This window comes from Zootoca vivipara, chromosome 17 (genome assembly GCF_963506605.1).
Source record: "Zootoca vivipara chromosome 17, rZooViv1.1, whole genome shotgun sequence".
NCBI classification, from domain to species: Eukaryota; Metazoa; Chordata; class Lepidosauria; order Squamata; family Lacertidae; genus Zootoca; species Zootoca vivipara.
In genome coordinates, this window is record NC_083292.1 from 35845970 (window position 1) to 35857056 (window position 11087).

At 42.9% G+C, this 11087-nt stretch overlaps 1 protein-coding gene across 1 annotated transcript; it reads right to left on the reverse strand.

Moving 5' to 3' along the window:
- Window positions 1-2176: 2176 nt before the first annotated feature.
- On the reverse strand, window positions 2177-2665 carry LOC118076284 (claw keratin-like). The gene has a single exon (XM_060269586.1). It carries the CDS (start codon window positions 2663-2665, stop codon window positions 2177-2179), a length of 489 nt encoding a protein of 162 aa, XP_060125569.1.
- Between the last annotated feature and the right edge of the window lie 8422 nt (window positions 2666-11087).

The window sequence follows — 11087 nt, forward strand, 5'->3', positions numbered from 1 at the left end:
GCTGCACCAGAAGTCGCGCTGCAGCCATTTTGGAACTGGGCAACGCAGCATCAAAAGTCGCTTCTGAGCATGCTCCGGCCAGTTCCAAAATGGCCGCCACGCCAGGATAAACCGGGAAAAACAAAAAAATCAGGTTTTTTTGGCTGAGAACAGCTGGAAAAACGGGGGTTTCCCGGGGAATACGGGAGACTTGGCAGCTATGCATGTATTGTTGACTTTTTGATTAGAAAGGCACTATCACACTGCAATGATGTTATAACATCATTCCTATCTGATTATACAGAAACATATTTGCCATAGGCAACTGATTGGCTACTTTGAGAACAGGATGCTGCACAAGAAAGGCCTTTGACCTGACCCAACAGGGCTCTCTCTTCTTCTCTTCCTCTGTCCTTTCCATGTCCATAGTTCTCACCATTAGGACAAGACTTGTCACTCCCACTTCATGCTTTTAGGTATGGGATGGGATGGGGAAGCTCTGACTCTGCAAAAGTTGTTGGACTCTAACTTGCACCAGATCCAGCAATCCTGACCGAAGGACAGGGATGACAAGAGCTGGAGTCCAATAATGTCTAGACCATAGGTAGGCAAACTAGGGCCCGGGAACCGGATCCGGCCCAATCACCTTCTCAATCCGGCCCGCGGATGGTCTGGGAATCAGCGTGTTTTTACATGAGTAGAATGTGTGCTTTTATTTAAAATCTCTGGGTTATTTGTGGGGCATAGGAATTTGTTCATCCACCCCCCCCCCCAAAAAAAAATAGTCTGGCCCACCACAAAGTCTGAGAGACGGTGGACTGGCCCCCCGCTGAAAAACTTTGCCGATCCTTCATTAAAATTTGCCAATCTAGTATGCTGCGTGTGTTTTTGCTTTTCAAGTTTCTTGTGACTAATACTCTTGCCGCTACTATTCCATACATTAACAGCGTTCTATTTGCACTTTTAATATCCTCTGGAATTATATTTAGAAGAAACATTTCTAATGAAAGAATACTCACAGCTAGCAAAATTTACTGGAAGAATTAGAGGGCAAACGAAACAAAACAAAACAAAAAGGAATGGAGGATCTTTGGTGAATATATATTGGATAATAAGATATCCAAAATCCAAACGGCAGAACATAATTGAACCTAAATTGAAGTTAAAGGAAATATAATGAGTAAATAGAATAAGAATTGTGCGATATAGTAAGGATAATATATGTAAATTACAGAGTGAAAAATTGGAAGTCAACATAGAGAAGACATGAATGAATGTTTAATTTATATTTTTGCTTTTTTTCTATTGTTAAAGATTTTTTTGTATGTACTGTAGAATGTTTTTCTTTTCTTTTCTGTAAACATGTTGTGTGTTAATGTTTTTAAAGAAAGAAACTAATAAAAAATTATTTTTTAAAAAATGAAAAAGTTTGCTGACCCCTGGTCTAGACTCTTGAGGGTCACTTGATATGTACCCCCAATCAAGGTGCACCAAGGACTCTTCTTGAACCCTATAACCTTCCCTGTTGTTATGAGAAATCTATTCCCCTAGTCATATGATTTAATTATGACCCACTTCCCCAAATGACAGCAAAGAGGAATCAGGAGAAGGGGCACAACTGCTTCCTTGCACCTATTTAACCCACCCTCCCTGGTCCTTTAGCGATCAGCAAAAAGTTGCATTTGGCCCCTGACAATGATTCATTTCTCTGAATGAATAACCAGTCAGGGTGCCCCGGAGAGAGACCCTGTACTCATGTTGAATAAGAGGAGAATAGTAATTTCTAGAGGAATATAACATACTTTTTCCACACTCAATGTAAACCCTTCAGGATGCAAGAGAGAAAGATACTTCCCCCCCCCCCAATACTCAAAAAAAGGGTTTAAGACCTTGGACACCTTGCTACGAGATACTGGAGGTGGAGTTATAAAAACAAAGACACACAGGTTATCAGAATGCAGAACAAGCTTTATTGAAAAGGTCAAAGAAAAAGAAAGGATAGTTGTACAATAGGCAAAAAAGGTGCATATTGTAGATAGTTCTTGGTCTTCTCAACTTCCTAATACAGAGGGGGGAATTAAGAGGGTTCAACTTCAGCAGCGGTTGCTTGGATTCAGGTCTTCTGAACCTTAGTGAATGGATCTGTATCAAGCTCTCTGATTATCAGTTCGTAATATTATTCTCGGGTTTAATTGACCTATGAACAGATGCTACCACGGCGCCCAAACCTCCTTCCAAGGAGTGCCCCCTTCCCGGAGCCCAAACCATAGCCCCAGCCCCCAGAGCTTCCAAGGAGGCCAGACCCATAGCCCCACCCTCCATAGCCATAACCCCCTACGATCCCGGAACCACCAACAGCACATGGAGTGTTGCCTCCAACAGACACAGGCTCGCAGCTGGCAGAGAGGATGGGCCCTGGGATGGTCAAGACAGTGGGAGGTGGCTGGATGACGACCTCTGCTGGTGGGATCTGGTTGACGCATGAAGGGATGACTCCGTCCAGGACACCAAGATTGGCTGCTCTTTCAGCACCTCCATAACCATAGCCGAGACCTCCATAGCCGTAGCCAAGACCTCCGTATCCGTAGCCAAGACTTCCGCGTCTATGAAGAGCTGCAGATCCAAATCCAACGGTGGGGGTGGAAGCACAGGATGGGACAGCACAGGATGGGCCACAGAAAGCCATGACTGAAGATGAAACTAAAACATAAAATTGCATGTGTACAGCTGAAAACTCTGGCAGCATGAAGATAAATTCAACAGTGCAAATAATTTTTGATGGATATAATAATGGAAAACCCATTGGTATAGGTTTTTTTTGTAAAATATGCAGGGATAAAAGATATGCAAAATGAACCATGGAAAGAGAAGAAGGGAGAGGGAATCCAATCCCTCTCCCTCACTGCAGGCTGCCAGCAATAGATAGACAAGATGTTCTTACCAAGGTATTTTATTCAATGTTCACAGAGAGAGACTTAGAAACGTATCATCTCGGGTTAATGTCGTTGCTCTGAGTGAAACCCCACCCCCTCCGTCTCTCCTATTATATGTCACCCCTACGTTGGAATGTATGGAAGTGAGAGCTGGACCATAAAGTAGGCTGATCACCAAAGAATTGATGCTTTTGAATTATGCTGCTGGAGGAGACTCTTGAGAGTCCCATGGACTGCAAGAAGATCAAACCTATCCATTCTGAAGGAAATCAGCCCTGAGTGCTCACTGGAAGGACAAATCATGAAGCTGAGGCTCCAATACTTTGGCCACCTCATGAGAAGAGAAGACTCCCTGGAAATGACCCTGATGTTGGGAAAGATGGAGGGCACAAGGAGAAGGGGACGACAGAGGATGAGATGGTTGGACAGTGTTCTCGAAGCCACCAACATGAGTCTGACCAAACTGCAGGAGGCAGTGGAAGACAGGAGTGCCTGGCTTGCGCTGGTCCATGGGGTCACAAAGAGTCACAAAGGTCCGGGGGGTGGGTGGGTTTCCTGGAATGCTTTCTAAAGACATTGAGTCTGTCAGCTCTCTCTCCCCTGGTGCTTCTTCTTTCCCAGCTTCTCCCTTCTGCAGCCTCTGAGCTAAGCGTGATGAGAAGATTAGTTGCCATATACTTAATTCTTTACACTGATTGTCAATGACTCTCCTGCGTCCAGAGAGGGGACATTACTGGCCCTACTGAAGATGTAAGGGACTGATCTTGGGACCTTGTACATGCAAAGCATGGGGATGGACCACTAAGGAATGACCCCTTGTCTTGCCGTTTTAATCCACAACATCTAGTTCTATGCTGGCTACCCCCAATACTGATGTTTGGAAATATAAAAAATGCTGAGATAACCCAGTAAGTTTCTTTTAAAAAAAGGCATGTTTTATCAACAATGCTATCAACATATATCTTGAACATACTGGACCATTATCCAGCAAGTTGGGGATGAGCTTGAGAAAAAATAAGACAGCCATGCTTTGTCTTTTTACCAGAGAGTAAGCACATCACAGTTGAGTTTACTTTTGAGTAAAATGCAGAGTTTTTTGCTGCAAAAGCAGAAGTGTATATGTAAATATCATTTAGGAAGGAAGGAAGAAAATGGAGAGCTGGTCGCATCTTCCTTAAAAATGCTGGTCACATCTTCCTTAAAAATGCTTAATTAGATTTTCTTCTAGCAATATCATATTAAATGCACTTAGAAAGTGTGAAGCTGAAAAATCAATCTAGTCTTAATTTTTGATAAATTCAGAAACATTCCCCCAAGAAAATGGACTTACCTGCTTCTTTGAGAAGATGTAATGAAGACCAGAGAGTCAGATGAAGCTGTTGGAGGAACTGGGAGAAGTTTCCATTTTTATACCGTTCTGTTAGCCACTCCTGTGACCAAGAGACTGCCTCTTTCCAGCTACCGTAACATTTTATTTAGTTGTCAACAATTTCATGTGCAAAAGTACTTTACTAAGCACAAAAGAGGGAGGTCACAAAATTAAGTGGTTGCAATAATGCAACACAAATAGTCTTGACACCAGTTTGTTCCCCTCTCCCTTCCTTTTAATTTTGCTGACCTTGAGTCAAATTGCTCTAGTTTATCTGCTGTTTTAAATCAGAAACACCCAGAGGGAGGAGATGGAGATCATCAAAGCTCTTTCATCAGTGTAGGGGACTCTAGGACATGATCAAAGCTTTTTGCATACACGTTCTGAGACATCTCTGGTATCAGATGAAATCGGTGTCCTTCAATGCCTTGAGCACATCAGAAAAGCCCTGCTGGGTGAGGCCAAAGACCCATCTAATTCAGCATCTTGTATTACCAGTGCAGAACCAGAAGCCTCAATGGGGAACTCACAACTGGGACCTGAGAGCACCAATGCCAGTTGGAAGAGAACAATAGTGAGAAAGAGCTATGGTCCCTATGTTCTACTTGTGCATCTGGTTGACCACTGCAGGAAAGAGGATGCTGGACAACATGGGTCTCATTATATGTTATCTTCTTCACTTATCCTAGGAGGTCAGAGATGTTTCCTTCAGCCTGGCAAAAATCTAGAGTTAGTCTGGAGTGGTCTTCTGGGTGGCAGCAGTGGGAGGGGGCTGTCCCAACTTCAATAGAAGATAGTGTCTGTGTGTGGTTAAAAAAAAAAAACAACCAAGCAAAAGAATGTAAGCATCTAAACCAGATATATAAAATCAGTACAGTGGAACCTCGGTTTATGAACACCTCGCTTTACGAATTTTCGGTTTACGAACGCTGCAGACCCATCTGGAATGGATTAATTCACTTTCCATTACTTTCAATGGGAAAGTTCACTTCAGTTTATGAATGCTTCAGTTTATGAACAGACTTCCGGAACCAATTACACCCATGCTTCGGGTTAAGTATGCTTCAGGTTGAGTACTCCGCGGACCCGTCTGGAACGGAATAATTCACTTTCCATTACTTTCAATGGGAAAGTTCGTTTCAGTTTATGAACGCTTCAGTTCATGAACAGCCTTCAGAACCAATTGTGTTCATAAACCGAGGTACCACTGTACCAAGTTGAAACCAAAAAGAAAACACTACTTTTTTCTTTTTAAAAAGGCAGCTTAAAAAGCAATTAAAACTTGCATATTGGGAAGCCTAGAAAATGTATGACATGTATTCTGAATCTGTAGTTTAGAACATGCTAATTTAAGAGCGACAAGCCACACACAAACATAGCTGAAGTCATGTTGGGTTGCATCCAATAAACTCATTCTCAGGAAAGTTCCATCAAAATGCATGGTGTTGACTGACTTGTCCATTGCTGCTTTCTTCTTCTTCTTCTTCTTCTTCTTCTTCTTCTTCTTCTTCTTCTTCTTCTTCTTCTTCTTCTTCTTCTTCTTCTCATCATAAATAAATAAGAATAAAAATGTGCACCCCACCACTGAGACCATCCCATTGTAACTATCCAACCTCCCAAAATTTCAACACCTCTTGTGATGGTTTGACCCCTTTCCGTTTTAACAGTACAAATTCTACAAACACCCTCCATATCTGCTCAAAATAATTTCTCCTGCATATTTCCCAGCTTACCTCAATGACACATGTTAATTTATCATTAACAACTATATCCCACACCTCTTTAGACCATTAAACCGAGGTACCACTATAAAATGGAAGAATTGGTTCCAGAAGTCTGTACTTAACCTGAAGCGAACTTAACCTGAAGTGAACTTTCCCATTGAAAGTAATGGAAAGTGGATTAATCCGTTCTAGACGGGTCCGCGGAGTACTTAAACTGAAAGTACTCAAACCGAAGCGTACTTAAACCAAGGTATGGCTGTATATTCTGCTTGCCCCTTCCACATCTTAGCAATAATAATTCGTGCAGCTGTCAATAAATTTGTGAGCAAGTTCTTCATAGCCTGCAAACCTTCCACTCCATCATAAATTGATAATAATGCTACCTCTGGACTTTCAGTCAGCTTTAACCCAATGATTTCTGTTATCTCCTTCTCCCTTTGCCAAAAAATGTACATATTTACACTTCCACCACATGTGAACATAATTCCCTGTTTCCTGGCATACCCTGTCCATTGCTTTCAATAGGTCTAACATGAGCTAGTTGAAAATAACCTTAGCATTTCAGAAAGTGTCTAACAGTGTGGATACCAACAGATCTCAACCGATCACCATGAAGGCACCAGCTCTTCGATCTGCCCATCTGATCTTGCATATTGATGGAATAGTGGGTAGGATTCCCCATTCCCCATGCAGATCTCAAAGATGAAGATTTAAACAAGTGGCAATCAAGGGATTTTTTTAAAGCATCGTTATTAAATTTCACCCTTGCATTGTGTCAGTCATGTTGGCATTACAAGTCACAGGTGGGCTAGAAATTCAGGAAATTAGGGGTGGCTAATACTACAAGAGAATTTAATATGTGATCCCTGATTGGTTGGGACTTGTGTCTAGTACTACAGTGGTGCGGAAAGTGGTGTCTAGTACAGTGGTGGTCCTCCAGATGTTTTGCATCATCCCTGCCTACATTATCCTTTTATATCTTCAATCGTTTTATTTGGGGGTGGGCTTCAAATAATTGTGAATTTTTGCTAACTCTTCAAAATCATTTCACTTCACTGGGTACACTTAATCATACATGTGTATGTGACATCTATGTGTCAATGAACGCTGGAGCATTAGGAAGATTCTGTTCTCATAGTGGTCAACCAGATGTCAATAGGAATCCCATAAGAAGGACAGGAACTCATTGTCCCATTCCCCAATTCTGATTCCCAGCAACTGGTATTCAGAAGCAGGCTACCTCTGACAGTGGAGGCAGAGAAGAACTGGCTATGTGCTGTGAACAGAATGATCAGCTGAAATCTTGGATATGAAAGTCAAGTAGGCTACTGATAAAATCTCCAGCCATTCCAGCTACTTTAATTCTCTTCAAAGACATAGCACCTGTTGATCTGTCCGAAATGAACATACATATTCATCTTTACATTTTCTTAATTTATTTTTATTAACCTCTTTTGTGGAAGAATGAGAATGCAAAGATCAAAAGGGTGAGAATGGGAAAGAAGCGTTGTGGGGAGCAGAGGAAATGTGAACTCTTTTGCCCCGTTTTCCCTTCCTTATTAAAACAATTAGAGGGCATGATGCAATTCATAAATCGCTTGCTAATTAAAGCCTCAGGGAAAGGGGGTGTATCCCAGTTAGCTGTGGGGCCATCAGGGGATACAGTCAAAAGAGTATAAAAGGGTTCCTTGGGCTGAGATATTCCAACAGCTTTACTTGACTTGATCTCCTTCTCTCCATTTTTACTGCTCAGAGACTTTGGTAAGTCAAATGTGTATGTATGTTGGGATCTTTGCACTGCTCAGAGGGTTCAGCTAACCAAATTCCAAGCGAACTCTAAAATTCCATTATGTTGTGGGGTATGTTGCTATTCCACCAGGAATCCTACATCCTCCATGTTGCTGGCTGGCTTGTTTTCTATGTATTTCTTCTGAACACAAACGTTTAGGAGGTTGCCTTACACCGAGACCAGAGTTTTTATCCGTCCAGCAATGTAATGTTTGATCGGCTGCAGTTCTCCAGGGCATCAAGGAAGGTTTTTCTTCCAAACCTAACCTGGAGATGTTGGGGAATGAAGTCAGGACTTTCTGCATGCAAAGGAGATGCTCTAACAATTCACTATAGCCCTTCCTTTCTTGCATCTTATAGCATTCTTTCAAAACTATTCATTTTTGTTTCCCTGGGTGGTGGAGGCGGTGAGAGTGTCTTATTCTATCACAAGTTGTGCAAATCCAATCAGGAAGATAAAAAACAAACAGAAGTCGGCATAGGGGAAGTATTTATTGCATAGGCTAATATAAATTTGTTCTCGTGGAAGATTTGGCAGACGAAGAAAGTAATAATATAGGAAACAGCCTTACAATTGATCCATTGAGTTCAGTATTGTCTTCTCTGACTGTCCGAGGCTCTCTAGGGCTTCAGATGAGAGATTTTTCCCCAGCCCAACCTGCATATTTCAGGGATCGAATGCGAAACATATGTTCTGTTAGTGAGTAATGGTCCTTCCTCTGGAAAAGGGGAAAAAATTCCTGCATTCATTGTTCCAGATAAAGGTCTGGTTTAAATAGAAACTTAAGGTAAAGGTAAAGGGACCCCTGTCCATTAGGTCCAGTTGTGGACGACTCTGGGTTTGCAGTGCTCATCTCGCTTTACTGGCCAAGGTTCATGTGGTGAACCAGAGCAGCACACGGAAACACCGTTTACTTTCCCGCCTGAGTGGTACCAATTTATCTACTTGCACTCGGACGTGCTTTCGAACTGCTAGGTTGGCAGGAGCTGGGACCAAGCAACGGGAGCTCACCCTGTTGTGGGGATTTGAACCGCCGACCTTCCGATCGGCAAGCCCTAGGCTCTGTGCTTTAGACCACAGCGCCACCCGCGTCTCTAAATAAAAACTTTGGGAGTTGCTTTTTACCAAGATAGACCATTGGACCTTCTAGTTCACGTTTGTCCTCACTGACTGGAAACTATTCTCCAGAGTTTCAGATAGATGACATTCTCCTGGAGTTGCTAGTATTTGGATTTGGGACCCACAATGAAGAGAAGGGTTGTGGTGAAAAGAGAAAACAATAAAGAATCCAAGCATTGGGGCATAATGTTAGAACTGTCAAAGGCAGCTGATTTAAATGACCCCTGCATTCCCCGTTGGAGTGGCATTCCACATGTTCATTTGCTCCCATGTTCTTCTTGGTTTCAGACTCATCTCTACCCAACAATGGTTGACTGTGGTCCATCCTGTGCTGTCCCATCCTGTGCTTCCACCCCCACTGTTGGATTTGGATCAGCAGGAGGTCTTGGCTACGGGTATGGAGGTGCTGAAAGAGCAACCAACCTCGGAGTCCTGGCAGGAGTTGCCCCATCATGCGTCAACCAGATCCCACCAGCAGAGGTCGTGATCCAGCCACCTGCCTCCGTCCTGACCATCCCAGGGCCCATCCTCTCTGCCAGCTGTGAGCCCGTGTCTGTTGGAGGCAACACTCCATGTGCTGTTGGTGGTTCCGGGATCGTAGGAGGCTATGGTTACGGTGGGTGGGGCTATGGGGATGGCCTCATTGGAAGCTCTTGGGGCCATGGTCTGAGGAGGGGTGGGCTCTTTGGAAGGAGATCCCTGCTGGGGCGTCGTGGTAGTGTGTGCAATTAGATATATTGAACTCTTGAAGAAAATCTGTGTGATGATGATTTGAATGACCCTGAATGGGTGAAGATATGCCTATCCATTATTGAGTGTCTCACCTTGGATTCTGGAAAATCTGAGTTTCTGGGACCATCATATAAGCCAACAGCATTTACACGAGTCTCTGTCATCTTTCCTTTCTCATGCTTTCCCACTATGTTTCCCGAAAGCCTCCAGACCAAGAAGAAGTTGAGAGCCACATTGTATAGTGTGTGCCTTTGCCTTGTTCCTGTCCTGCTTCTTTTACAATTGCCTGCTTGACACTTTTCATGTTTCCATTAAAGTTCATTCTGAATTGACTCTCTTAGTTTGGCACCTCATTGGGACATTATCTTTTTTTATCAGTGCAAGCATACACTTTCGGGCAAGTTGCTATTGGGGGCACATCTCTTACAAGGAGATAAGGGTAGGCCTGCTGGATCAGATCAAAGGCCCATCTTATCAATGACCCTGTTCTCACACAGGCCAGATGTCTCAGTGGGAAGCTCACAAGCATGTCATAAGTGCAACAGCAACATTCCCTACTTGTGTTTCTAAGCAACTAGCATTCAGAGATAGGCTACCCCCAACAGTGGGGAGAAGACATAGAGATAATGGCTGGTAGTCATTTATCCCCCATGAATTTGTCTAATCCTGTCTTAGAGTCATCCAATTTACTGACCATCTCTTAACCATTGTGTGAAAGAATTTTGTAGTTTAAATATGCCCTATTTGAAGAAGTCATTGCCCCACCCCTTGTCCTGGATCTTCTGACATTCAACTTCATTGCATGGCCCCAAGTTCTAGAATTATGAGAGGAGATAAGCAGAATATACAATTTAAAACAAACATATCAAGCTACTATATGAGAAAAGCTCAAGAATTCTTTAAAGCAGATAAGAGACACCCAAAATCGACATGCATTCCAGCAAATAAAAGTTAGTCATTTAAAAACAACTTACCAGTTAAATGAACCCAGCCTTAAATGACCCCAGTTAGAAAATCAAGAAGCTGCCTTATACAAAGTCAGGCCATTGGTCTACCTAGCTCAGGAAGGTCTATATTGGCTGTAGCATCTCCCAGAGTTTGAGACAGGAGTCCTTTTCCTAGCACTCCCTGGAGATGATAGGGATTGATCCTGGGACCTTTTGCATGCAAAGCAGGTGTTCTACAACTGAGCTACAGCCCTTTCCTCAAAGAAAACAAAGCTTTATGAAAAATGGTTGAAGGAGCTGGGCATGCTTAGCTTGGAAAAGAGGAGACCAAGGAGAAAGGATAGCCCTCTTCAAATATCTCAAGGGCTTTCACATGGAAGAGGGAACAATCTTGTTTTTCTCTTGCTCTTGAGGGCAGGATTTGAACCAAGGGCTTCAAGTTACAAGAAAGAAGATTCCATCTAAACACCCGGAAGTACTTTCTGACAGTAGGAG

What these genes read in the sequence shown, in the direction of transcription:
- LOC118076284 (XM_060269586.1), bottom strand. Translation starts at nt 2,665, where the DNA reads ATGGCTTTCTGTGGCCCATCCTGTGCTGTCCCATCCTGTGCTTCCACC.